Below are 27,991 nucleotides of genomic sequence, written 5' to 3' on the forward strand. Positions count from 1 at the left end.
CACAATGCTCTCGACCAGAGGAGTCTAGAAATAGGCCTCAACCAATGTCCCTCACCCGGTTTTTCCACAATCCAACCAGAACATGAGAGTCTGAGGTAACTTGGTTGAATCCACATGTGCCATTAAATGTCGGCTAAATATAAAAAATAATAAACAAATCTAGATTTGACACAGGGCCTTTCTACAGGACATGGCCATGTGGTAAAGAAGCAGGAAAGGCCTTAAGACCCTTTACAAGTCAATGTCTATGAAACCTAATTTGTGCACTTTTACCAACAAATTTGCAACTAATCAAATTACCACAAACAATTTCACGGTTTTTAAATGCCCTCAGTTAGTGGTACAGTCCTGGAGCATATATGTTCTTGCATGTTTTAAATTCTTGGGTAAATTGGGTTAAGTTTTCCACCACTGGAGTTGAGTTGATTGAAAGGAGGATGGGACAGAGCCAGTGGAACCCAGATGTCTTTCAGCTCACGCTTCTAAACACGTTTTTTCTTACATTCTGAGCCAAGTGGAGCATCTTCAGAGCCTCGGCTGTTGCTGCAGCTGAAGATGAAACTCGCCAAAGTCTGACTTGGAGGCAACTTCAAGAAACTGTTTGCTCGGTTCGACCGTAGTGACTCAGCAGGGAGAGGCTGAAGTGGAGACAGACTCAGGAAAACTTTGAGATAACGGACCATGAAATGACTCAGAGTCTCATTCTTGGCTTGAGGGAACACATTTACTGTATGTGATGAAAACATTACAAGTATAATAAAAAAATAAAGAGTCAGCTGATGCCCTGAGAGAGTTTAAAGAAGCCGTCCACGTCCCAGAAATCACCTTTCGGTCATAAGAGGACACCTGAGCAAGTTCCTCTTGACAACGGTGATGAAATACAACAGAAAACTCTGAGGACAACTAAAGTAAGTGAACATTGAGTTTAGAATATATTGCAGGCAGGTAATGTCAGTGTTGTGATAGACGTATCCTCTTCCGCCCCCTTGTGGCCAAGATGTTTTTACTCTTTGAACAATTGTTACAGGCTCTTAAGAGGAGCAGGGTGATTATTTTGGCCCTTGAACCATAGACTGTAAATAAAGATGGACGATGCGTCTCCACTTGCTCACACTATCCAAAAATGAAGCCAAAATATAGCGGATACCAACGCTGCCATCCTGAGCCAGAATAGGGCCGGATCATGCAAATATGTGTGAATTTGCGTTTTTGCATAGCAGCACGTTTTTGTATTTGCATGTGTTGTGACTTCGTTAAATTGATGACGTTGTTTTCTTGATTTGCATGTATTTTTTTCTATTTGCATGTGTTTTATTGCTTTGCCATGTGTTGAGCTCTCTCTCGGCCACCGTACATTTCTGTGTTCCTACATTTACTGACTGTCTCCCTCAACCTGCTCTTTACTTACAGAGCAGGTTGTTGGTTCGATGCCCGCGTGTCTTGCAGGTATCACAGGGGAAGGGGGAGGTCTTACTCCCCACCGGCAGAGGGCGACAACATGCGGCAGCAGAGAAAGGGGGCGGCACCAGGCCCCAGCGGTCGGCGGTCATGTGACTCAGGCAAACAGCGGGTCAGCTGACAGATCCGGGGTCGGCCCGTGCGGTGTTTACTTTTCCATGATGGTCGCGGTTCTCTGAATGGATGCAGCGCTATGCGTCGCCGCGAGGAATCATGGTAGTCGTCAACTCGGTGCTGAAGCTCGTCCAGAGGCAGACGTACACGTGCCTGTCGCACCGCTACGGGCTCTACCTCTGCTTCGGGGGCATCGTCCTCATGATCGTTTCCGCCTTCCAGTTCGGAGAGGTGAGCGTCTTCTTCTTGACTTCTCCCCCCCGGGGCAGCCTGTCAGGTCCCCCGGGCGAGCGAGCGTCCGCCGACCCGGTAAATGTCCCCGGTGCAGCTCCGGCTGAGCGTCCTCCTGCCGCCTCACCAGACTCCAGTCACAAATCCTCCTTTTTGTGGAGTAATCAACCTCTTTGTTCGACTAACCGAACTAATCAGCTGTAATCGAGACGTTTCACGAATCTTTAAAGTACTCGTGCAAATTCGGCCTCATGATTACCCCCCAGAAGAATAATTGATTTAAAGTACATTGCAAAAACCTTGTTACTTAATCATTTCTTTAAGAAACATTTGTGAATTTGACATTAAAGCTGTTGAGGAAGTCCAGATTGTTTTCTTCTTGTGTCGTTTTGATATTTTTCCACCTTTTTAAAAAGCAGTTTCTAATATTTCAGAGTCACAATCGGTGCAAGAAACAAGAAATCTGTGACTTTCTAAATGTGATATTGTGGGTTCACGTCCCCTCTCTGCATTTACAGGTGGTGGTTGAGTGGAGTCGAGACCAGTATCATGTTCTGTTTGACTCCTACAGAGATAATGTGGGGGGGAAATCCTTCCAAAGCAGGTGAGCAAACTTTACATTTACCAATGAATCTCACAACTGTGTCTCTCCCTCACTTACTCAAATGTTAACGTTCGTTAGCAGACGATTGTTTTTTATTGCTGAGGTCACAGCGAGAGGTTTCAAATCTTCTTGGACAGAGACATATTGGCCAAATCGTCAGTTATTCCTAATATGTTCTTGTCAAACCTTTCATGCAAAGAAATGTGATAAATGCTTGATATTTTCTTTTTAACCGTAATTTCGTTTTGATTAATAATAATCATCAGTAAATGAATATGAAAATACAACCAAATATATAGAACTTGAATTACATTGAAGTAAAGTGAAAGGCTCATAGCTGCTGATTTGTCAGGCTCTGATAATTATTCATTTGCAAAAGTGTGCAAATCACGAGCCTAATTTCTGCAAAACCCTGACTTCATGCAACTCCAGAGCGTTTGCACTCTTCTCTTGAAGTGGACGAGGTGCAGCGCTGCATCAACACAAACCAACTCTGACACGCCGGAGCAAAGTGTTCACTGTGGAGGAGGGAAACAGGGTCACAGCTCTGCAGTTTCAGTCTGACTTACACGAGTGTCTCTGTGTTTCAGGCTCTGTTTGCCCATGCCTATCGACGTGGTGTACACGTGGGTGAACGGCACAGACATGGCTCTGCTGAAGGAGCTGAAGACGGTCAAAGAGCAACTGGAGGAGGAACAAAGAGCTCTGAGGTAGCTGTGGCTCCACATTCTTGAGCTGTTGCAATAGTGAAGTGACAGTTGTGCAGAAACACTGCAGGCTGTAACCTGTGGTCACAGTTAAACATAAACCTTTTACTGTAGTCTATGAAACAATCGGGTGCAAACACACTCACGTGACTTTGAGTTTTCAAACCCTGAATACAGTCAGAATTAACATACAAGCCTGCAGCATTATCATCTTCACTCAGAGAGGTCAAAGGTTTGGAAACGTCTGAGGAGAAGTTCCAGTTGCTCTTTTTTGTATCTGCCTCGAATGACCTTCACATCATGCTGGGACTTTTAACAGAATGTGATGAAAATAATATGAATTCAATTTGTTGTGAATTTCTGCTTATAGGGAACGTCTGGGGAAAAATGCAAGCGAGACAACTGAAGTGCCCAAAGACAGGTGAGGTTATTAACTACAGGACACAACTAAAACTAATGCAGTCATATTAAATCCTCCCTTTAGTCAAATTCAGCTTTATTTGTAACGTCCATAAAACATGTTTCACTACACATGCGAGTGCGATGCTGTGTCCACAGATGAGGGTGTAGACCACATTTAACAACAACATAAAAGCAAACACACATTATCCATGTAACACAAAAAGAGAGCAGTGTTATCATTTCCATAGTTTTTTAATGCTGCTGAGGTTTTTCTAATATTTTCTTATATTTTTTACAATATATCACAGCCTGCACCAAATAAGTTCATTGCTTTTATTTGCCTTCTCTGTTATTTTTAATCCCACAGTTTGTAAAGTCTTTGTTAAACGAGTCATAAAAATACAATTTATAATCATTATTAACTTTAACGTGACCGATTTAACAGGAATAAAGTATTTGAGCTCTATAATTTTTGCACCATTTCCCACAAAGACATAATACAACTAGAGATGTGCAAAGGATTTGTACCTTTGTGTACACGACTGTGTTTTGTCTCATTGTGCACACACTCACTGGCCACTTTTACTTCTTACATCAAGCACAACAGCTCTGCCACGAATTTCACCTTAAACCTCCTTTTCTGAAAGCTCTTAATTTTAAATATGTTGTATCTTTATATCTGAGGTTGCAGCTAGCGGTGCATTCTTTTCTTTATCGCACTTCACTACACAGAATATTGTTTTTTTAACCTTTCCCCTTGGTGTTGGTTAATGAGGTCGGCAAAACTGCAGAAACACCTCAGACTCTCTGACTCTCAGACCTGTACTTTGAAGTGTCAGTTAAAGACACGATGAAACCACATGTGTGAACCCGGACTTTAATGTTGAAACAGGAAGTCGAGTCGGGTTTCACCACAGATCGAATAAAATTCAACAATCTAAACTATTTTAGAGTAACTGATTGATTTTGTAGTTTAACCCTTTGTGTGCTGCAAAGTAAAGATTCTGCCATATGAAGATTTTCTAGATTTAATTGAACGTGTCGCATGTTTTTGTTTCACAAGTTTATGTTTCAGCTAAAATAAAGGAAATTAGCATATAAATATTAAAGCTCACACAGCAAAGTAAACTTCTATGAACATTTGTCTTGAGTGAAGACGTTTCCTGGCCGTCCGTCTATTTGTTTCAACTGAAGATGCAAACAGGGGCTCGATGCATTTCCACAAAGGAAACTGTTTTGCAGATGGTGTGAACTTATTACAAATTTCATGCACATGCCCAGAATTGTCTTTCAGTGTACAACCACAAACTTAGATGAAGTGGAGATGTATATCATTTTTTTTTCTGCTTGTTTTTAGTGGTAAGCCAGAATGTCTCCTGTCCCACTGCATCCTCGCACCCATGCTGGCCCTGGACCCCGCCCTGCCGGCCAACGTCTCCCTCAAAGAGCTGCCGTCACTCTCCGCCTCCTTCGCCGCCGCCAAAGAGCTGCAGCTGATCACAAAACCCTTCCACCCGCCCACCGTCGTGTCTGTGGTCGTCTTCCACTCGCAGGCCGACGGTAAAAACAAGTGAATTCCGAAAACGCTCAAATGCTAGAATGAGATCAGATCGTTCTGTGAAATGATGGAGCGAGAGATTCTGGAGGGAGAGAAATGAAAAGAACAAAAGTGACACACATAACTTGTCTCTATAAACAGACTCTGCATGTGAATTTGTAGAATCTGTGGGCGAGGGAGAAGATTTCCGAAGCCTCCTTATTTCCGTTGATGGAGGCGAATTCATCATCAGACAATAGCCGATGGACTGATTGCACATAACTTATTTTTAAATGTGACACATGTAGACAAAAGAATAAACTGTTCACCTGCAGTGAACCCACGTCACAGGGGTTTATGTTCCATTTAAAGACTTAATAAGCCAGTGATTAACTCTCACGCACTATAAAAGGGATTAAATATAGAAATATGTTGCTCTATCGCTCCTGAGCTGTCAGATTATCAACTCGTTATTGACTAGTGTGACTATTATTGGTGACTGAGCCTCCGATGTTGCTCCGTCGACGGTAACGATGATAAACACCAGCTATAGACGGATGCAACGGAAACCAGAAGACAAGAAATGTCCGCACACACGTTGATTAAAAAATGAAAACAGATCAAATAAAGAACGACAGAAAGAAACTAGATTTTTGTCACAGAGAAATTCAGCCGTTAGTCGATCAAAGGTGCTGTGATGTTTAAAGTATTGTGTTGGGAAAGAGTTTACTCTTTACAGACTTAAACTCATCAGTCTGAGTGGTGACGAGAAGTCTGCATTAACATCTGTATGTGTTTATTAACATCCCTCTGCTGCTGTGTCACTGTTTGTTTGCTGTTTGTTTTACAGCTGATAAAGCCTTTACAGATGTGTCCAGAGAAGAGCAGAAATTCACTGTGTCCAGATGTTACCTGGTGGGTTCATAACTGTACAGAAATGTGATGCAACCCCCCTCCCCCCGTCCCCCTTTAGATTAGTCTTATTTTGTCTTTGTTGTGTGCTTTGCAGACGACCGATAAAGAAGCTCCAGGTCTGATCCGCATGCAGACTCTGGCATATCTGAGCGGCTTCCCGGCGACCTATAAGGAGACGGAGTCGCTGCGAGTCAAACTCCCCTCGGCCATAACCAACAAGATCAAACAGGTAAAATCTTCAGATCATCAGGCAGTGACTTGGAAAAAAACACTTGGTTCCTAGTTGAAGTAAGTCCCGGGTGGTTTTGTGATGCTGATGCCAAGTTCAGAATACACAACCTATTGTCGTGTGATCGGAATCTTGCAGTTGTGAGTCCATACTACACGACTGACTTGGGGGTCACCCACTACAAGACTATTATGTCAAACAAAACTCCAAAACTCCAAAACTCGTCTGTAACTGCAAAAAACTGGGCTAAAAATCGTGTCGTGTAAATGAGGCTTAAGGAGATTTATTGGTAATAAGCAGAACAGACTGAAAGATGCAGTAGTTATAAAAACACTGTAGATTCTTGGATGTTGATAGGAGTCTTTTTGAAATGTTTTTATTTTGAAATCATTCTGTTGTTGTTTATTACACCCCCTGCATTTTGGGAAAATAACCAAAAGGGACAACTCCACATTTTTTAGATGCATCCGACCCTTTTCTTTTATGGTTCTCAATGGCTTAATAGTAAAAAAATTTAAAATTAAAATTTATGAATCCATAAAAACTACCAAACAGTTGGAGGACATGTTAGTTTCCTGACTGAACAGCAGGTGGCAGAGCTGCACAAACAGTCACTGTACAGTTCAACAATCATGTGAGTTTCAAGTTTCTGTAAAGTTCATGTGAACTTCACTGACTCTGTCACCAGATGTCGCTCTTGCACTGTCGGAGGATGTGTTTGTGTGTCATCGTTACGTCATCTCTATTTTACCTTTGATCCTTTTATTCATCACAGCATCTTATCCAGTAGCAGATATTCTGCTCCGTCCTGCTAAATATGCTCTTTTTCCACTCTGATCATTTCTGTTGTGATGTGGATGAAGAGTAGTTTATCTGTGTTTAGCTGGGGGGGGGGCTGGACGCTTGTGTATCTAATAATTTCCCCCCCTCAGAAGTCGGCTTTATATTTTCAGAGTGAGGAATGTCACTAATGAGCCTGGATTACTGTGAAATGATCAAGGAAAACAAGACAGTCAGTCAACGTCAGACGTGTGGGAACGAGTCAGGTGTTTGTCCCGTCCTCTGATAATGTACATTATCACACGGCTGATGAGGATTAATTGGAGATTAGTTAGATAGCGTCTTTTCTAACGGTCCTTTTATGTGCTGATTGCAAAACAAAGGTGTTAAACAGTACGATTTATCTGTGGATCTTTTACAACCCGGAAAATACCAAAGTATTTCTTCAGTACTTTCACAAAATAACAGTATGATTTTATTTATGGATGTAAATGCGGTGATTTAAGAGATTGGTTTATTTTTTGCTTTTTCAGCTTTTTCAACATAGTGGTTAGTTAGGAATTAAAGTGTATAACGCTGTATATACAAGGATCATAATCAACAGTACATGAAACACAATGTACAACTTTCTTGATACACTGACTGATTCAGTTTTTGTAAACAATATCAATATTATGTCTTGTTAGATATGAATTGATCTTAATGTTAAACTCAGCTTAATGAGTCTGATTAATTCCTTTAATAGATCAAATACACAATGCAGTCACAAGTGAACAAGCTGCGTCCACGACCCTCAGCAGAGTCCGAAGTGCTGTAACATTGTGTGTGTTGATATGTAGGTTAACAGCGTTTAACCTACATATCATCATGGAACCCAGTTGTCCCATCGTGCCATTCCATTCGTCTCCAGGTTCTGCCGCAGTGCAGCCTGCTGGGTCATGTGATAATAAGCGGCGGTATTCTGCCTGTAACCTTAGCTGGCGGTGCGGGGGTTAACAGTGGAACAACTGTTTGGGGTGGCATGGCGCCAGCCAGTGCGCTGAAAGGTCGGCAGGATTTTACTGACCTTCCCTGCACTCTCTCACTCTCACCCCCACACACACACACACACACACACACACACACACAACCCACACACACACACACACACACACACACACACACACACACACACACACACACACACACACACACACACACACACACACACACACACACACACACACACACACACACACACACCCCGTCCTCTCGTATTATTTATACCTGGATTTACCTGTTTGAATACCAGTTGAGATGTTTTACAAGTGGAACAAGCCGGGGCGGGTGTAGCAGGCATCAAACTGAGTGTGTGTAGTGGGAGTAGAGACGAATCAGGGACATGTGGAGTCACACAAGGTTCAGGAGGGATGATGGAAAGTGTGTGTGTGCGTGTTTGGCCGTGGAGGGATTGGAGCTCCACGCGCCGCCACACAATGCACAGTTTGGATTTCAAGGTATTTCCTGGCGTCGCCGGGCCACTTCTGTGAAAGAGGGATGATGTGCATAGTGTGGAGGGAGAGGTTCAGCACTGAGAGACGCTCGGTATTTATAGCCGGTGTTAGACTGTGTCCCGGTGATGAAAGCTGCCCCACGGCCCCGCTCATCTGCCCGAGCCGTCGCCTGTCGAGTCGTGACCTCGGCGTTTGTGTAAAGGCCTGTTGATGTGTTTGTATTAGTGTGTAGTTTTATGAGTGTGGATCGGGTCACACGGTGGCTCGTCTCCACCGACAAGGAACATTCAAGATGTGTGTCTCGTGCTCGTAGAGTATGTGCAGGGGGGGGAAGGATAATAAGTACAACTAGAAGGACAACCCTTCCACCAACGTCTGTCAGAAACAAACTCACAAACCAGCTAAAATGGCTTATTAGATACAAATAATGAATCTAGGAACTGGCATTTATTCAATATTATTTTATGTATTCATTCATTCAGTCCCTCCTAACTCTGCTCTCTCGCTGACGCTCTTTTTAGCATTTCTCCCAACCCTCCTTAAAGGCACAACAGTCCCCTTGCGAAACCACATTAAAATTCACTAGATCTGGATTTCTTGTTTGCACTAAATTGCCCACACCTCATAAATATCAATCCCCTAATCACACCTGCTTACGGGGACTGATAATCACCTAAAGTATAAGTAAGTAGAAGCACATGACTGAAGGTTTAGTCATGAAGCCTGAGAGATAACAACTGGAGGAAGGTTTGTAATCTCTGTGAGCGGACACTCGAGCAAACAAACCAAAACATAACCTCCTGAGCCGAGGTTGTCGTGCTGATGTACAAAGACACGGTTACAATTATTCCTCACCGCAACATTATGTCCCATGTGTATAAATATACATTATGTAAATATAAACTGCGGCTTCTATGACACTGCAGTGACAATAGAATGCAATTAGTTGTGTAAACTAATGAACCCAGCGGTGAGTGATGGTTTCAAGCAGTTGGATTCATATGTAGCGACACGCTGCTCCATTCACCTGTCGGGTTTCTTCACGTGGAGCTTCTCTGTTGGACAAATATATCTGAACCTCAGCTCGTCTCACCAAACTATGGTTGTGTCTCTGTCCGTCTCCAAGAAAGTGTCCTGACACAGTGAAATTATGAACCAGTTGTTATCTATCAGGCTTCTTAGAGAAAAGCGAACTCGGTATTATGACACAAATATACAAACAAAACAAGATTTCCGTTACAATAGATAAACATCCATCCCTTCTCTATGCTGCTTATCCTCTTCATAAGTCAATGAATCAAAGGATTTTCTCTGTATTTTAATATTTTAATGTTTTATCTGCATTGTGATGTAAGTAAACAGGCGTATGTGTTTATGTGAGGCCTCCCCACGCCTCTGCTGTGTGTGCATGTGTTACACACTTATCAAGACTATAAAGAGAGCTACAATAAAGATGGCAACGTGATCCGGGGGCCAGGCATTCTCACGACTGGACCCGGCTGTGTTTTAAAGCCTCTGCGAGTCTCCTCACCTAAAAACGGAAGCGGTGGACAATGGACGAGTCGAGACAGAACACGAGACGCTGTGTGTTTTGGGTTCAGGATGATGGAGGGAGACAAGGTCGGTCTTTTTCTGGGAAGATTAGAGTTAGAGAGACGAGGGAGGCGGGACAGATGGTTTCGAAAGAGACAAGGCCACAGGGGGACACTTACATACATCAAGTACACACAAACACACACACACACACACACACACACACATGATGCCTCTCATAATTCCCCCGAGGTCAGACAGAGAGCCAACTCCATCATACCCCCTTGGAGAAGATGACATCACAGAACTTTCCAAACTGACAACTCTTTACACACAAACACACAGGGCTTGATTTGACCTCTGTACCAGTTGGGGTCAAAGGTCACCCTGAGCTGTTCAGGAACACAAATCCCATCACAAGTCTCGTCTCCATCTTTCAGAAATCTTCCCGTCTCGATGACAGACGTCTCTGTCACGAGATCACATCACGCTGCTCGCCATGGGACGTCCACTCTTGAGAAATCACTATTTGGGATTTCCCCACAGTGCATGTGATGATTTTAGTTGTTTGGGCTTAAAGTTGGGAAACTACAGACTTGACCTGATGACCGTGAGGTTACACAACACTACAACTCTGAGAACTTGAGATGCTTTTGAGCTTGGAAACGATTTGCAACAGGAGACAAACTGGTTTATACTGTAAAGTAGATCTTATAAGTTATTGATCTGTATCCTGTAACAGTTGCAACACTACCTACACCAAGGATGTTGTGTTTTCATGTTTCAGCATTTGTCAAAATCAGGTTTACAACTTGGTGCAGATCCAAATAGAAATTCAGATCCTGTGAAATGAAATGTGGTTTCATAGGGAGACTCTTGGGCCTGGGCGGAGATATACGCTCTACTTGGGGCTATTCTAGTTCAGGCCCATGATCGTACACCAATGTTTGCTAATTATCTCCGGGAATGTCTTTGGTTTTGCAGGTATTTGGTCCCGAGCCAAAGTATCTGGCAAATTAAGTCAGCCTGACGATGGCGCCACATAGGAAGTCGGGGGATCACCGAAGTTATGGGAATTTATCCTCATCTGACCTGCGTTATCTGTGCCACATTCACAACAGGCCACCCGGCAGTTGTCATGATATTTCACTCAAATCCCCAAATGTCGACCTCACGGTGGCGGCAGAGGAGAAGTCAGTAGATCATGAAAGGCTTTTACAACATTTCCTGTTCAACAGTTTTGTGCGTCGTTGTGTTTATTAGAGACCAGTGCAAACCAGTTAGTTTCTTGTTGGACTCTTGATTTACTGGTTTGGATGCACCAGGAAGAGGAGGATGCTTAGTTTCCATGTTATTCACTGTATTATTTGAATTTATGAAAATGATGAAGCTCCTGGAGATCTAATATTTGAGAGGTTCCCAAAAACACAAATCCTAAATTAGGAAAACATACAAACAGCTCGCTCACCAGGATCTCTCTGTATTTCTCCCTCAGTTTGAGTTGTACTCGGAGGCAAGCATCGCCCTGCTGCACCTGAACACCCAGCAGGACTTCTCTGACCTGACGCAGCAGGCGAAGAAGAACCTGACCCTGGACGGGAAAGAGTTAACCATCAGCCCCGGCTACCTGTTCTGGGACCTCACCGCCATCTCACAGGTACGACTGCTCCTTCCTGTCTCTCACATGTAAAAGAATATGTGTAAGTAATGAAAACCGTGTAGGTTCATTTTAGAACAGCCAAGATATGTTGGTGATTCAGTTCTTTCTTCTCTGCTTCTCATCCTCAGTCCAAACAGGATGAAGACGTCTCCGCCAGCAGATTCGAGGACAACGAGGAGCTCCGCTACTCGCTGCGCTCGGTGGAGCAACACGCTCCCTGGGTGAGGCACATCTTCATCGTCACTAACGGGCAGATTCCCTCCTGGCTCAACCTGGACAACCCCAGAGTCACCGTCGTCTCACATCAGGTAAAAGGCTCGACTACGCCGCGCTCTGGTGTTCGGTTGTCAGACGGTTTTTACTGACGTCTAATCTTATGTCACGTGTTCAAGTTTATAAGCAAATGAAAGGTTCTAAAATAGTGACCAAACTAATGCTTGCATATATTGTCGTACTGGAAAGTGTTTGCTGTTTTATCAACCTTATTTTTGTATTGACTTGCAGGACATCTTCCAGAACCACAGCCACCTTCCCACCTTCAGCTCTCCGGCTATAGAGACCCACATCCACCGCATCCCCGGGCTCTCCCAGAAGTTTATCTACCTCAACGACGACGTGATGTTTGGCAAAGACGTGTGGCCGGACGACTTCTACAGCCACTCGAAAGGACAGAAGGTGAGAACACAGCATCATGTGGCTGAGGATCCGTCCACACTACTCCAGAGGTTTCGAGTATTTAAAACAGAGAAGTCTGGAAATGTTGCCGACCTCGTTTTAGTTTGAAAACTCAGGAAAGATGGAGACGTTTGGAAACAATGTTTTCACCTGCACGCACCTGACTACTGTACATGAATCCTCACATGATATATCGGGTGTGTTAGTATAGACGGGGATTATTACGCTGTTTTAAAACAAAAAAATATCATTTTGGGTGTAGTCTGTGATAGTTAAGTACAAACTGACCTTGAGTCTGCTCCTCTCTCTCTTCTCTGCAGGTGTATCTCACCTGGCCGGTTCCTAACTGTGCTGAGGGCTGCCCAGGCTCCTGGATCAAAGATGGCTACTGTGACAAAGCTTGCAATAACTCTGCGTGTGACTGGGATGGAGGAGACTGCCTGGGTAAAGCCAACACTGTCATGTCTGTATTCACACGCTTGTATTTGTCATCAGGGCGGCTGCAGGTCCTTGAAAAGTACTAAAGGATACTTGAATACTAGTATGACGAATACTTGGAAGTGGCTTTCAAAGTCTTTCAAACCAGGGACACTGGGGATCGAGGTGGTGGAATCTAACGGACATAAATGTGTTTTAATTTCAAGTGGCATTAAAAAGGGGTTTGAGAAGTTTTAGACATTTCATATTTAGACATGTAGTCAACTACATGTCTAAATATGAAATGCTGCCCTCTTTCTTACAGGCACAGCTGGGAACAGTCGGTTCGCCGCGGGGGTCGGAGGCGGCGGGGCCGGTGGAACTGGTGGACAGTTGTGGCAGTTCGCAGGTGGTATCGGAGGACTCGGGGGGACGTCCTATTGCAATCAAGGCTGTGCCAACTCCTGGCTGGCTGACAAGTTCTGCGACCAGGCCTGCAATGTCCTGTCGTGCGGCTACGACGTGGGCGACTGTGGCCAAGGTAAATCTACAGCAAATCAGATGCCTATGATTTCAAGATAAAGTATGTAAAGAGAATGTAAAGAGAATCCTCACTTTTGTTCAAGGACGATTCTTTTTGGTCGACCTTTTAATGGCGTCAGTCTTATTTGTGTATTTATGTCTGTAGAGCATTTTGACGAGCTGCACGCCGTGACCCTCCAGAGGAACCGGACCCTCTACACCCTCCCCGTGGGAGAGGTCAGGCCATATTTCAGTTTCAGAAAATTCGCCCGCAGAGTCACTGAGGCCCACGTCAGCGACAACCCGGTGGTTCGTCACACCTCTGTCGCCAACAAATGGAAGACCGTGCACTTGCTTCTTTATCCCGGACACAACGCCACGCAGATCCAGTACAACCTCACCTTCCAGAGAGATGACGACACAGAGTTCACGATGACTTTCGGCGTAGCTATCGACACCCGCGAGGTTCCTCGTACCAACGTGTCCAAGACCACGAGCAAAGACGTCAGCATAGAGCCAAAGCCGACGCTGTCTCCTGAGCCCGTTGTGGCTTTCCCAGATGTTCCAGAGGACAAACGAGGTCCGAGGATCCAGACGAGGCAGCCGCAGATCGTCATCGAGGTCCCTTCACTGAACGTGTCACTTTTACCAGCTGTCGTACGCACTGAGCTGCGGAAGCTCGAGGAGAAGCTGCTCAACGGTGACCTTACTGTGAAGGGTTATAACCTCACAAAGGCTGAGCTTCTCAAACCTTACAAGACACTGGCTCAACTGCAGCAGGTCGCTGATGAGGGTGAAGCCAAGGTCCAGAGGAAGCCTTATAAAGACCTGGAGGGAGAGCCAAAACAAAAAGCTGAAAGTATCGTTCAGCAAAATAACAACGCAAAAGAAGACGCGGCTGTGAAAGAACCACCGGTCACTCCTCTTGTCCCCGTCCACATCGATGATATGCACAAAGAGCTGGAAACATCCAAACCTCCCGTGAAAGGCGCCATCGAAAGACCTTTGACTTTCAAGCTGCTGAACCACATCTCCAAAATCAGAAGTGCTGAGAGTCAGAATGATCCGATCAACGCTGCAGGAGGAGGAGCTCCAGTCGGAGGAGCTCCAGTCGGGAGGAGGCTCCAACACTTCACCTCCTCAGATCGAGGCTTCCTGCCGTGGGAGAAGAGGAAGTACTTCCATAGACTACTTGAGGTAAACAGAGCCCACGACTCTCACTGTTCATCTAAAGTCGTGCATTTTTTATTTCCTCAGACATCATGTCCTCTGTGTCGCCTCTACAGGAAGGGGAACGTCTGAAGAAAGAGCTGATGTACGCGACCAACGGCGGCGCCACTGCCCGGAGGCTGCGGGACACTTTTGCCGAATCCCTTCGCTACGTCAACAAGCTGCTCAACAGCCAGTTTGGCTTCACGTCCCGCAAAGTCCCCGCGCATATGCCTCACATGATCGACCGGCTCATCATGCAGGAGATGCAGGACATGTGAGGCTTGTTTCTTTTTTGATTTTGAAGTTTTCCTGAAGCGGCAGCATCTTTAAATCATCTTTACTCTTTCCTTCAGATTCCCAGAGGAGTTTGACAAGACCTCGGCCCACCGCGTGCGTCACTCGGAAGACATGCAGTTCGCCTTCTCGTACTTCTACTTCCTGATGAGCGCTCAGCAGCAGCTCAACGTCTCCGAGGTGTTTGACGAGATCGACACAGATCACTCGGGTGTTCTGTCCGACCGAGAGATTCGAACTCTCGCCACAAGGATCCACGAGCTGCCCCTCAGCCTCCAGGTCGGTCCTGGCTGTATAAAAAACATCTCTCGATAACATATTAACGTATTTTAAGAAGACATGTCATTTCTTTTAATTTGTCATTGTGGCGTCTTGCAGGATCTGACAGGACTGGAGCAGATGTTGATCAACTGCTCCAAGACTCTCCCGACAAACCTGACCCTGCTCCACCTGGTGAACCCCACTCAGGAGACCTACTACGACCCCAGCATGGTGAGACTTATTTAAAACTTCTGTAAATGCCTTGAAACTTGAATTGGACTTGTAGCTGAATTTATTTGGCTCTGATTTGATGTTTTTCAGCCTCCTGTTACAAAAGGCCTCGTCCTCCACTGTAAGCCCATCACAGAACGCATCCTTAAAGCCTTCAGAGACCAGAATAAGTACAAGTGTGTCTTCACGCACTGTTAACATCGTAAAATTCAGACGTTTGGTTCTCCCGTTGCTAACGTCTCTTTCCGTTGGACAGGTTCGAGATCATGGGAGAGGAGGAGATAGCGTTCAAGATGGTGCGGACCAACGTGTCGCATGTGGTCGGCCAGTTAGACGACATCAGGAAGAATCCGAGGTCCGCACAGATCAGTTTTCCCTCTTAACATCTTCCACGTACGTGTTGTCAAACTGCACTAACGTCTGTATTTTTGCCAACAGGAAGTTCATCTGCCTCAACGACAACATCGACCACAGCCATAAAGACGCTGCCACAGTGAAAGCTGTGCTCAGGGACTTTTACGAGTCCATGTTCCCGCTGGCGTCCCAGTTTGAGCTGCCCAGGGAATATCGCAACAGGTTCCTGCACATGGACGAGCTCCAGGAGTGGTACGTTACATCGTGTAGACGACATCTGGACGAAGTTATGTTTTTCGTTTGCTTGACGCTAATTCCAGAGTTACGGTTTAAGCAAACGTAACAGAAAGTGTCATTAAGTTAAACTATGGAGTGTTGGAGGGTATGAAGGTCTGCGAAAGAAAATGAGGGATGAAAAGGAGAAAATATGTATTTTTTTGTTCAAGAAAGTGAGAAAAATATTCCTTGATCCGGATCTGCTCCAAAATGTAATGGAAAATGTGACGGCGATGAGTTGAGTAGTTTCTGAGCTGTGGAAGTGTAACGTCCTTGGTAGAGGTAATGACAGAAAAGCTCTAAATCCTCACACTAGAGAAACCGAAGTGCATGTTGATAAGTCACTTAACGATCGGATCAGGTCGCCCATTAATTTTCTGTCAACCAATTAACTTGATTCATCACAACGACCGGTTACTGATGTTTGAAAAGCGCACATACCAGAACTGAAGTGGGGTCCTTGTCGCTTGTGTGCCGGTAATTTGTCAAGGTCTTGTTTTTTTTTCCCTCCAGTCGCTCTGAGTTAAGAATTTGTGTCTGTCACCGCGCGGGGATGGAGCGTTGCCAGGTCGGAGAGCGGTGGGAAATCCCTCAGGGGCTTTAGAGGTTTTTTTTTTCATGGCTCCCGCTCCTGTGTTCATGCCGGCCTCGCAAACAGACTGTAAAATTAGACCCTGCTGCTTAAGATCAGCCGCGAGCTTCAAGATACTTGTAAGATCATCGCACAGCTGAGCCTCTCGTCGCCCCCCCCCTTCCTCCCCTTTGGTTTGTGAAGTGACAGGCGGATGGCGTTGGGTGATGTCACCTCGTCACCCTGTTGGCCTGCTGACCTCCGGATAATGCATACCTCTGTCTCGTTATATAATATCACGAGTCTGTCCTCCAGCGGGACGTCTAAATCAGGGATCATGTATTTTACACCTGCATCTGTTGATGTTGGACGTGGAACCGAAGCATGAATCTGCTTCTTGTAATTTATAACGGACAGATTTTGTTTTGTTTCCCGCAGGCGGATTTATCGAGACAAGCTGAAGTTCTGGACACACTGTGTCCTCGTGACGCTCGTCATCTTCACCGTCATGTCCTTCTTCGCCGAACAGGTCAGTGCGTCCACGGCAGGACCACACACGCCTTTTATTTACACATTCAGACCAAGGGACTTAGGTTCACACACACACCTCGTTTTCCCCCTATTCCCACTGGAGCTATGATTTTAAACCTGCGTTAGTGGAATTGCACGGAGAGGTGGGTCCGTCTCGTGTGTCGCACGAGTGAGACAAGCTGAGCCAGGACCTGACTTTACAGAAATGAAAGACCCCCACGTCCTCTGTGAAAGAAGAGATGTGTTGCTCTTTGTTGGCTTGGGTCAGACAGTTCTTGTATTTACCTGCTTTGTTGCCAGGTAAGTGGCATCTCTGGCTGTGAAAGAGTCCAAAGAATATCATAGCGAATCTGGATCGTGTTCTTCTTTGACTTCTCCTGTCAAACTCTTCCACTTTGCGACAGGAACAAGTATTAACAAACTAATTCTGCTCGACATTGAGCTCTCCCTAATCCAAAGGTTTCCAGTTTCTCCTCGGCGAACATAAAGAAAGGTTAATAGTTGCAGTGACCTGAGGAGAATTTACCCCCCCGCAGGAGCCCGTGGGACCAGTGAGGAATGTGCCGGACTTGTCCAGTGGGTCTGTCACCTCACAAAGACTTTAGATGTTTCTGAACAAGACCGGTCGGCTGGTCACTCGGTCCCAAACAGGATTTTAAGCTTTGTCAGGTTTAAACCAGATCCTGGAGGCGACCGTCGTCCTGAGACAGTGTGTGATGTCTTAATTTAGAGAGGGTTTGAGTGGAGGTCGTCATGGTAACCAGGTCTTGATAGTTAAAAAAAACATTGTTAGTTAGTTTGTTTGTTTGTCGGCCGGATTTTGCAAAAACTACAGAACAGATTTCCACGGAACTTGGTGGAAGGATGGGAAACGGGCCAAGAAAGAACCCACTGAACCGCTGGATCTGAATTTTGCACTCTTTTAACATGACATAAGATAAAAGGGCATGTTTAGGGAACTGATATCTATGACTGTGTCTAATGTGGTGCAGCTGGGGCCTTGGCGGAGGCGTGCACTCTGCATTTGTGTGCGTTTCTGTTCAGAATACAAGGTGTATTGAGTTAAACTCTAGATCCTGGTCGGCTGATTGTTTTTTTGTTACCATTGGAGGAAAGGCTAAGTAGAGATGTTTCGATACCAATACCAGCCAAAATACCGGGTCAGCAGTACAGGAATCTATGTACCGATCTGATGAACGTCTTTAAAGTATTTTTGTTCAAAGTACAGTGTGAGCCAGAGCTAAAATATCAGCAGTTTGGTCATATTTCACTCTGGAAAGTCCCTCAACTAAAACCCTGACATGCAACATATGCAAGGAAGTTCACATCGGCCGATAGGCAAAGATCAGGTATCGGAAAAGAGAGAAGGGACAAATGTCATCGGAACATCTTTAAAGCTTCCTGCTATCAATTTTCGGGTTTCTATCACTCTGCCAGAAAGTGATTTTGAGAAGAGTATTTCCCACGTTTAGCTAAACAGCTTCATCTCTCTCACATATGAGTCATCCTCTCTCTGACAGACAGACAACACAAGCTTTTTGTTTTCTCTTCCCTGTAAGCAACGTCTAATTATGCCCTTTCCTCTCTGCCTGCAGCTCATTCTCCTGAAGCGAAAGCTGTTCCCCAGACGCAGAGTGAACCAGGACATCAACCCCGAGCGGGTGTGATAGAGGGAGACCTCCCTCTCCTCCTCCTTTCTGCACTTCCACCTCCGCTCCTCTCTCTGGATCCAGACGAGGAGTGGAAACAGGAACCCGACGTCCTCGACGCTTGTGTTTCATCAGCACGGACGGACGACAGACACTCACACGTGAGATATGGCGATGAGACGTTTTTTATTTCAGAAGATGATGGACGGTGCTGGCCGATGAACGAACAGAAGAAGCCTGTGCATCTTCATGTCGTCCACTGGGGGCGTCAGAGACTCTCACACAAACAAAACATAAAACACTCCCCTCTGCACTGCACCACTCCTCATGTCCCGTCCTGTGTCATTGATGGATGTGTTGAGGTGTCAAACACTTGATCGGACTGTGTTTGTTTGTGTGTGTGCGTGTGTGTACAGCTGAAACAAATCACATCAAACTGCTACTATTTAAAAAATATATTAATGACGAGTCCGAAAGCCAAACATGCCAAAAATGATGGTACTCCTTAAAGCTCTTATTTTCTACTCTTTCCTGTTAAATCTTCAGAAATCAAATAACTTGATGGTACGGACAGTTTTTTGTCGCTTTTTTCACAATTTTATAGACAAAATGATGAATTGATAAAAGATCGGGTTGGTAAGTTGTTTCTTTTCTCTCACTTTTTCTCTTCTTATTTATCTTATTTGTTGAAATCCTCGTCACGTCCCGATAGCCATCAAAAAATGAAGTCGTCTTAAAAAAAAAATCCCAGCCTGCACCTGCACGACCGGAGAGACGCGCACCGCTGAGGCAGAGACGATCAGGAAGTTAGAGAGCGAGTCCCGGGGAAGTCGACTCCGAGCTGTTGACCATCGGGCTGATAGGAGGGGGGGGTATTTTATAAGTGTAGCCTGCTCTTGCTGAACCTTTTCCAGGATTACCAACCCTAGCTTTAATTCAACAATTGATCAGCAGATGAAGAAGATTCTAACTTTGTGTTTGGTTGTGTTTGGTTGTGTTTGGCGTTTACCTCTATGGCTTTATTTTTAAGGAAAGGTGCGTTAAGTACATTGAGGGAGAATAAGGAATAATTCATTTACGTGTCGTTTTATTGTCCATTTCCGTTAAACCCATGAAAACTTGAAGTGCCTTTGTTCATTCCTGCTTGTTTGAACATTAGTTTTTTTTTTAAACGTTGACCCGTGCACATCACACCCTAACCTAGTGATTTACAATGGGAATGAATGGGAATGAATGGGATATAGGCTAATTTAATGATCATTCTTACTCTGGTACCAATGCATCTGATTGTCGGAGCTACGTGATGCTGCAACTGTCATGGCCGCCTGCACGTGTGTCCCTGTGGGACTCGACAGGATCGCCGCTGTCTGAAATTCAGACGCCCTCCGCATGTTCTCTGACTTACTTTCATTGTTGTCGTGAGACAAGTGACGTGTGCGTCTGATGTGAATGCTGCCGAATGAAAACACGCTCGTCACCTCTTTAAGACCTTTTATCTCTGAATGTCACTTTTACTAACTTCTTTACTGTAATAATGTAAAACCGACACGGAGGCGACTCCCTGATCGGGGGTGGCGTCACCGGGCGAGGCAGGCGAGACCATGAGTCACGTGTTTGGAAATGTGGATATCATGATTGCGTCAGTGGAACGGTTCCTCTGACTGAAATAAAACTGCTTTTGTTCGGTCATCTGGTTGTTTTTGTCGTGTGTTTGTGTTCTGTCATTGTAGAATATTACACATACTCAGTTATGAGGCGTTTTTCCATTTCCTTCTACTTCACGCTTCTACTCTATAAACACTTTATATTGAAATATTGTACTTTTCACTCCAGTACTTTTCATCTTAAGGTTTTATGTACATGTTTTTCTATGAGAGGCTCTGTTACGATATATATCAAATTACATTTTCCTTTCTTGTGCTTGTATCTACATTTTTCGGATTCTTATCTTCTGAACTCTTTCTGGTTCGGACACTGACACGGACGACAAAACCACAGGAAAAATATTTTCTTTATTACAATCGTTTCCACTCGTGTCTGTTAGTAGAAAGGCGTCTTCCTATTATTCAACAGTGCAACATGGTGTTCAAATCAAGGTTATACGTCCTGATGCATAGTTCCACACTCCATCCTCACTTATGCAAAATCAACTACTTTTTTTTTTTTTTTTAGGACGTGTCTCTTTATAAAGTCCACAATCCTGAAGAAACGTTATTATAGCAAATCAAGAATACCGCTTGTTAATTTGTTTTTTTTTTACCTCTAAATAGTTTCCCGGCACTACAGAAATATCCCTTTTCATCCAGAATGCACCTGAATAATGAGTCTGCAATAATCAATAATTATAAAAATTACCGACAACCCAACAAATCTGCGAATGAATCACTCACCTATACACAATTTACATTTGTATAAGTGAAGAAATGTCCAGAGTGAACAGCTTCCCGATGTTACACGACATTTCAGTGGAAAACAATAAAGAAAAGAACTTTAAATATGCACAAAGTTTAACAGTAATTACAACAAAAATATTTTAAGGCGTCTTCAGTTGAATTCTGTACAATCACATAATTATAGCGTTAGCCCTTCAGGGAGAAGAACAGAGAAAGCAGGACGAGTCCGGTGTTAACGCTTCATCAGCTGACGGCGCTAAAAGGCTGCAGGTAAATCTTATATCTTTATTTTCCACGTCTGTAGAATGAGATGAAATAACTGATGTTTGTGAGCGAAGCCCGATAGAAAACCCGATCAGCGCTTTTCAGCCTTAACACGAAACCGTTACCCCTTCACGTAGCTCACTGACAATCTGCCACATCGCGAACTTCACTGGAAATTATTTTTGGGCTTTTAAGGTCATTTTTAATCTGTATTTTCAAAACCGATTCATTTTTTTCCCGATTGATTCACATTCATTTAATAAATAAAAACAGAAAGATTAAGAGACGTTTCGGTGGCTCCTCTTCTCAGTTTGGGCAAATATCAGTGATTTATTGATTATTTCTATGGTCACGTGTTTAATATGCGACGACCGTAATATGACTAATTCTTTTTAAAATTCAAAGCAGATAAAAATGCTTTGATATTTGCCCAGACTGTGAAGTATCCACTGAAAAATAAACATTTTGGTATTGAATTGTAAAGAGTACCCTTTTAAACGTAAAAATCTATTTTATTTTATTTTGACATGCACCAATGATTAAATTAAAACTATTTCAAGGGAAACTCTGGTTCCGCCTAATTTCCTAATTCCACGTATCCGTGCTTTTCAAACGTTTGTTATTTTTTTGGTTTGTAGAGTCCAGTTGGTTTAATTTGTTTTCCCTGTCTGCTCAAAGAGGCAGTTTTTAATCCGAAGTGGTCACTTTGTCAAGGCTGCAGTGGCTCAGGGCCGAGGGTCGCTTCTCGCCCTCGTGGTTCTCGTCTGCTTCCAGGAGCGGGGAGATGTCCGTGTCCCCCCCCGCCTCCTCCCGCCGGGCAAGCCGTCAGTCGCGGTGCATGTGGCCCGGCGGCGTGATGCTGAAGACCTGGATGCGCAGGTGGGAGGCGATCTGGATGCACACGCCTGTGCAGTAGCGTACGAGATCCAGAAGAGACAGGATCTGACGGAGAAAAAAAGAAAAGGAACTTCGTTAAAAGTGAAGAACGAAAACAGACAATTAACAATTTTAAATAAATATATATTACAGTACTACTTTTAAACTTTTGAAACTTGTACTTCATTATTATTAATGACATAAGGCAGCAGATTCTACATTCAAATTGAATATTATTCAGCAGAACACAAACCACCGCCATGATCTCACGGAAATTGTCTGAGTAGCTTTTGCGTAATCCTGCTGACTCACAAACGCGGAAGGAAACCTAACGTCCTTGGTGGCGGTAACGAGTAAGTGTAAGTATTTGGGGATTAAATGGAGTGGACATTATGACTGAGGAGGAAAAGATGATGCCTCTAAAGAAGGTCAAACGTGTAACATGTAACACGCTGCCTTTTTCCTGTTCAGTCAACAAGGCCCACCTGTCCTGCAGGTTTCTGCTGCGGCTCCACGCCTGCTTCTATTAAACTGTCAAACAAATATATCGCTCTGAACTGAAGCAGATGATCGTCGACAATTACAGAGGGATTTGATTGTGAACATGCCTTGAAGACATCTCTGCATTTCTTCAGTGGGTCGTGTGTGTATTTATCATGAATGCAGTGACACGTTTGTTTAATGCCACACTAGACAAACACAGAGCATTTATCTACAGCAAATATGTATTTAAATATTTACTTAACCTGATATAATCCCTCAGAAGTCGTCAAGTGACTCCAACGTATGTATTAAAAGATATTTACATTAGAATATCTTCTGTACATTTGAGCGAACAAGAGAACTTCTCATTTACAACTGGGAGACCGTGAACACAGTTCAACAGTCAGTTCGGTGGCTGCACTTTGTACAGGACAGGTTGAGCGGTGATTAGTTGGTCAATGGTATCAGTGTAAAGGCGACAAATAAACTAAAGGGGCAAACCGTAGATTTAGGATTTACTCATCGTATAAAGTAGGAAACCTCTGAAGTCTGATGAAAACAAATGCGAGTTGCATTGTGGGAAATGTAGGACCCTGTGTTTGTTAAGCTTGGGGCTTGGTGGAAATGTGTGTTTTACTGAGTGCTACTCTAGTTTAAAGAAGAATAATCGTAGTACTGACCGTGGCGATCCAGAGGACGCTGTACTCGTCTATAAAGCTGTTGAAGTATTGGTTGAGGAAGAGGAGGCCCGGGCCTATGAAGGCCGAGTCCGGGAGGTGCAACTCACTCTTGGTCATGTGAGCGACCTAAAGAAGAGACACAAAGAAACCATGAATCACATGCACTGAATAACACGGAGGAATAAAGGTATAAAAGGGATGATTTTAAAATGAAATCAAACGTACCACCAGTTTGTTGGAGATCTTGGCGATGACCATGCCGAAGGCGAGCAGGTAGAGACAGGGGTGGTTCTCGAACAGGCTGCTGGAAGACTTCTTGAAAATGATGAAGGCCAAGGTGAGGATGAGGCCGATGTGCAAACCGGGACTCAGCACGCTGGTGTCCTACACAGAGGGATTGTTTATTAGTTACGTCATCTGCTTTACAAGATCAGGCATGTTCCTAAATATGTGTGTTGACTTACGGCCACTGTGGAGCCGTTCTTGCCAACACCCCCGTTCAAAATGACGTAGAAGTAGTTGTAGCAGGAGTAGAGGGCCCCTCCGATGATGCCCACGATGGGGAAGACGTACATCTGCAGTCCGATGATCGGCAGCTACGGAAACACATGGAGGTCAAATTAATGCCGAGACCGAAAAGCCTCCGCACAGAAATAAGAAAAGGTGCTTTTATGAAAGCTGCAGGCATGCTGAGCGTGATGGGAGGGCAAAGCAAAAAAAAAACATAAATAAATAAAATGAAATAAAAAGTAAAAATGCGGGTGACATCATCAGCTTTTTGAGCCAGATCATGTCCAGTAGATGACCTGTTGCCATGGCGTTAGCTACCCATATTTACCTTCTCACTTCTCTCATGTGATGTTAAGTCAAGCCTCCAAAGGCAGCAGAGTGAAAGTAAAACACAAATTCTATTCAAAGTGTAGAAGGACGACTAAAAAAAAACTAGGAATTGATGCAGATAAGATTAGTGTGGAGCTAAAGAATCTCTCACTATACACTCATGGTGAAATGGAAGTGTTCCCATGTGTGTGGGTGTGCAAAATATTTGCAGACGTGTACATGTGACCGTGCAAATATTTCCTCCTCAGTTACCGTAGTTTGCCAAAGGCCCACGCCTCCGAACGCCGACATCACATACATGACCATGATGGATAACTGCACTTCTGTGACGTCCACCCTGAGCAGAGAGTAACAGCGAAGAGTGAGTTTTAGCTTTAGCTGAAATAAAAAGAGAAGCTTAAGTCAAACAGGTGAAGGCCGGACACGCGTAGCGCTCCTGAACACGGGACTCACAGGCCGAAGCGGAGTGTCCCGGACACGTAGGTCTGCCAGTGGGCGCAGAAGAACATGAACATCCCAATGAAACCGCAGAAGAACATCCAGTCTGGGAATCTACCGATGCCACACGAGATGCACGTTCCGATAGCAACAAACACTGCAGGGGAACAAAGAGAGAGAAAGAGAAAGAGTAAGAGAGAGTTAGTCCACAAGCACATGATGAAGAGCTTCTCCATGAATACAGGTGAAGTTTTGTCAAAGCACCTGTGGAGACGGCATCGCAGCCGTGGTCAAAGAGCTCCCCGAGCGCAGAGCTGCTGTTTGTCCTCCGGGCCTGTTTCCCATCGATGGCGTCCAGAGACTGGTAGATGAAGAGGCCCAGAGCGCTCAGTAAGAAGGCCCAACACGGAGCCTGAGAGAAAAGAGGAGACAGAGCAAGACTCTTATTTAGGGAAACCTGCTCAGAAAAAAGACCTGAACCTTGTTTTTCTGTGAAGCAACTCACACTGAAGGGAAGCAAAGAAGAGCTGGAACAATAAGACGACTAATTAATGGAGGGAAAAGTTATCTGCAGCTGTTTTGATCCTGAACAATTCAATCTTCTAGTTTGTTCTGGCTTCTAAACTGAATTTTGACCCAGATTTCTAAGGGAATAATTCATGGATCTGGCTGAAAAAAAACCCCTGGCACATAAAGTTGACCGATATCTACGAGTGTGTGGAATTTGGCGCAGCTTGACTGAATTGTTGGCGGAGGTCTGTGTGTCACAGAAAGCCATTCTAGTTCATTATAGTTATTTTGTACTTCTTTGCAAACTAACTTTTTACCACTGTAATATTATTATCTGTATTTATTTATGTTTGGAAACTGTTGTCTGAAGCATGATCAAAACTTTTTAAACTCTGAAACTAGTTGGATTAGATTCGGTTACTTGCAAGGGAGGGTGAGAAAGTCAGTATTTTAAAATGGCAGAAAAACAGAATCAAGATTTATTTAATCCGCTGACATGTGGATAATCAAACGCAACCACATGGTATTTTGTCGTCTTATCATCCAAACACAAACTGTGTGTATCAGTGAGTGAAGTGCGAGTGAGGAGAGGGAGGGAGTCCAGCTGACAGGAGTGTGTTGGCTCCTCTAACTAGGGTGGAGGTTACCGACCATCTGGACACTAGAGCTGCGCCAGCACAGCGTGTTTACCACTACAATATGAGTGTGTGAGCATGTTTGTGTGTGTGTGTGAGACAAAGAACGTCTGTTTTTCCAGAGAGATCAAGAATTCCACACCGTCCCTGTCCTGAGCACTCAGAGACCCAGCAGCTACTTTTCCTTTTCCTGTCCCCAGCCCGAACGGGCTGGGGACAGTTTAGGGTTAACACAGAGGTCACTTCGGGGGGAAACTCTGCTCACGTGCCTGTGAGATACATGTTTGTTTGCACGATGACAGGACTTTCAGAGCTCCTGACCGTCCGCGAGGAGGAGTGGACGTCGGCCCGATTTACTGCTGCTCGATTATAAAAAGGGAGGAAAGTGAAATGCCTTCGCACTCGTGGAATTTGACAGTCACAGCGTGCTGCGTGGACTGTGGACTGAGTGGCAAGGTTCTCCTGGGTAGATCGGATAAAGGTGTACATCTGATAAACACACACACACACCTATGCATTTCAGGCTGAAGCCGCTGCACCTCAGTGAACCCGGATACACAGGTTAAGTGGATCACAGGTCATGTGTTGGGCTCAGTTGGACGCTGCAGCCGCTGGTTTTATGCATTTTAGTTTCAAAACAGTTCTGCATCTGTAACTGCGTTAGAGGCGGATCTGGACTCATTTCACATCAACAGACGTTTCTTTGAGTTTTAAGTCACAGTTAATTTCCTATTACCTCAGCAGCGACGAACAGGGAGCCTCCTCTCTTAATGTTGATCTGAGCCAAAATCCCATCTTTGTGCAAACTGCTGTTTTGCTATCAACAGCATCTGCATCACATGATCTCGGGCAAACCACGTGTCCCAGATGTCAACTTCCCGTCACGTCTCAATCTACCCACAGCGAACCCCGTTAAAGATCTTGTAGTTTAAAGACTCGGAGCTTGTGTGAGGCCAAACAAACACTGCATCTTACAATTTAGGTTGATTTCCCGAATCAGCATGAGATCATCTGCAATTCGGCTTTAGGGGGCCACACATGAAGGAGGGTATACATAAATAACACGTGCACTTTCTGTATTGATTCTGTACTGATTCCTCAAGTCGCGAGGCAGAAACGCCGCCGAGGGCGTTAGCGGGAAACATGACCACCCCCCCCCAAACCGTGCAGCTAGATCTCATATAACGTCAAGATCAAAGCAGTTACGAGGTTCGCGTGTGAGCCGAATTAACAAAGAGATTCTGCTGATTTGGAAAAAATACGTCACATGGCGGTGTTTGATGCATATGACGTCAGCAAACGGCGATGGAACTTTAATTCGTGTATTTCCTAAAACAGAGGTTTCGCGGCACTTGAGCCAAGGTCGCTGAACTCACCTCCTCCGTCGCCGTGGGACAATAATACACGAGCACCACGGTGGACACGATGTTGACCATCAGGCCCACGATGGTCAGCGTGTTCGGGGCGACCCATGTGGGCGTCTGCTCCACGAGCCAGTTCCAGTAGACCTGACACGGGGGCTCGACCAGCGAGCGGCCGGACGCGCTGTACTTGTGCTCCTCCAGCCGCTTGAGCTGAGCCGCGGACAGCGGCTCCGGCCACAGGGGATGTGGCATGGCTGCTGCTGCTGCTTCTTCTGCCTCGTCAGCCTCGCAGACCCACCGCGACGAGCTCCGCGACACACCCGGGCGTAGGGACTCGGACCGAGGCGCAGTAGTGTCGGTGAACGGCGGCGAACTGCGGCTCATCTGTCACTCACGGCGCAGGAGGCCATTTTCACTGCGGAACCAAGAGACGACGAGTCCCTCAACGTTTCCCGTCGAGCAACGTCTCCACCGGAAGCGACGGACCGGAAGGGAAGACATATGGTGGAGAACCGCCAGGTTTAAACAAATGTACAGGACAGCAGCAGTCAGGTTGGTTTATAACATGAATTTATCATTATTATAACAGAATCAATGTATGTTTACTAGTTTATAACATGAATTTATCATTATTATAACATAATAAATGTATGTTCACTAGTTTATAACATGAATTTATCATTATTATAACAGAATCAATATATGTTTACTAGTTTATAACATGAATTTATCATTATTATAACATAATAAATGTATGTTCCCTAGTTTATAACATGAATTTATCATTATTATAACAGAATCAATATATGTTGACTAGTTTATAACATGATTTTATCATTATTATAACATAAT

The 27,991-nt window shown here is 44.6% G+C and overlaps 2 protein-coding genes across 3 annotated transcripts; one reads left to right on the forward strand and one right to left on the reverse strand.

Moving 5' to 3' along the window:
- Nucleotides 1-1,544: 1,544 nt before the first annotated feature.
- On the forward strand, nucleotides 1,545-20,918 carry gnptab (N-acetylglucosamine-1-phosphate transferase subunits alpha and beta). 2 transcript variants are annotated; one of them, XM_035146885.2, is made up of 21 exons: nucleotides 1,545-1,803; nucleotides 2,322-2,407; nucleotides 2,998-3,117; nucleotides 3,485-3,535; nucleotides 4,874-5,076; nucleotides 5,904-5,968; nucleotides 6,063-6,197; nucleotides 11,499-11,660; nucleotides 11,792-11,971; nucleotides 12,168-12,338; nucleotides 12,659-12,782; nucleotides 13,081-13,296; nucleotides 13,444-14,474; nucleotides 14,564-14,763; nucleotides 14,843-15,062; nucleotides 15,162-15,275; nucleotides 15,366-15,445; nucleotides 15,532-15,630; nucleotides 15,714-15,881; nucleotides 16,915-17,005; nucleotides 18,603-20,918. In XM_035146885.2, exons 1-21 carry the CDS (start codon nucleotides 1,642-1,644, stop codon nucleotides 18,672-18,674), a joined length of 3,750 nt encoding a protein of 1,249 aa, XP_035002776.2. In that variant the 5' UTR covers nucleotides 1,545-1,641; the 3' UTR covers nucleotides 18,675-20,918. The 2 variants fall into 2 exon arrangements, with proteins under 2 accessions (XP_035002776.2, XP_035002775.2); XM_035146884.2 differs by having other exon boundaries at nucleotides 1,546-1,803; nucleotides 15,366-15,451.
- On the reverse strand, nucleotides 20,650-27,612 carry chpt1 (choline phosphotransferase 1). Its single transcript, XM_035146887.1, has 8 exons — nucleotides 27,152-27,612; nucleotides 24,895-25,042; nucleotides 24,646-24,787; nucleotides 24,445-24,529; nucleotides 23,817-23,948; nucleotides 23,578-23,736; nucleotides 23,353-23,478; nucleotides 20,650-22,255 (listed from the first exon to the last, which is right to left on the reverse strand). Exons 1-8 carry the CDS (start codon nucleotides 27,521-27,523, stop codon nucleotides 22,139-22,141), a joined length of 1,281 nt encoding a protein of 426 aa, XP_035002778.1. The 5' UTR covers nucleotides 27,524-27,612; the 3' UTR covers nucleotides 20,650-22,138.
- Nucleotides 27,613-27,991: the final 379 nt, after the last annotated feature.

Source organism: Hippoglossus stenolepis, chromosome 22, assembly GCF_022539355.2.
Source record: "Hippoglossus stenolepis isolate QCI-W04-F060 chromosome 22, HSTE1.2, whole genome shotgun sequence".
In the NCBI taxonomy this organism is placed as follows: domain Eukaryota; kingdom Metazoa; phylum Chordata; class Actinopteri; order Pleuronectiformes; family Pleuronectidae; genus Hippoglossus; species Hippoglossus stenolepis.

What these genes read in the sequence shown, in the direction of transcription:
- chpt1 (XM_035146887.1), bottom strand. Translation starts at nt 27,523, where the DNA reads ATGAGCCGCAGTTCGCCGCCGTTCACCGACACTACTGCGCCTCGGTCC. An exon ending in GGGACACTCCGCTTCGGCCT is followed by an intron (nt 24,530 to 24,645) that starts GTGAGTCCCGTG and finishes CTCTCTGCTCAG; the next exon opens with GGTGGACGTCACAGAAGTGC. An exon ending in TGGGCCTTTGGCAAACTACG is followed by an intron (nt 23,949 to 24,444) that starts GTAACTGAGGAG and finishes GTGTTTCCGTAG; the next exon opens with CTGCCGATCATCGGACTGCA.
- gnptab (XM_035146884.2), top strand. Translation starts at nt 1,642, where the DNA reads ATGCAGCGCTATGCGTCGCCGCGAGGAATCATGGTAGTCGTCAACTCG. An exon ending in CTTCCACTCGCAGGCCGACG is followed by an intron (nt 5,077 to 5,903) that starts GTAAAAACAAGT and finishes TTTGTTTTACAG; the next exon opens with CTGATAAAGCCTTTACAGAT. An exon ending in AGAGACCAGAATAAGTACAA is followed by an intron (nt 15,452 to 15,531) that starts GTGTGTCTTCAC and finishes TCCGTTGGACAG; the next exon opens with GTTCGAGATCATGGGAGAGG.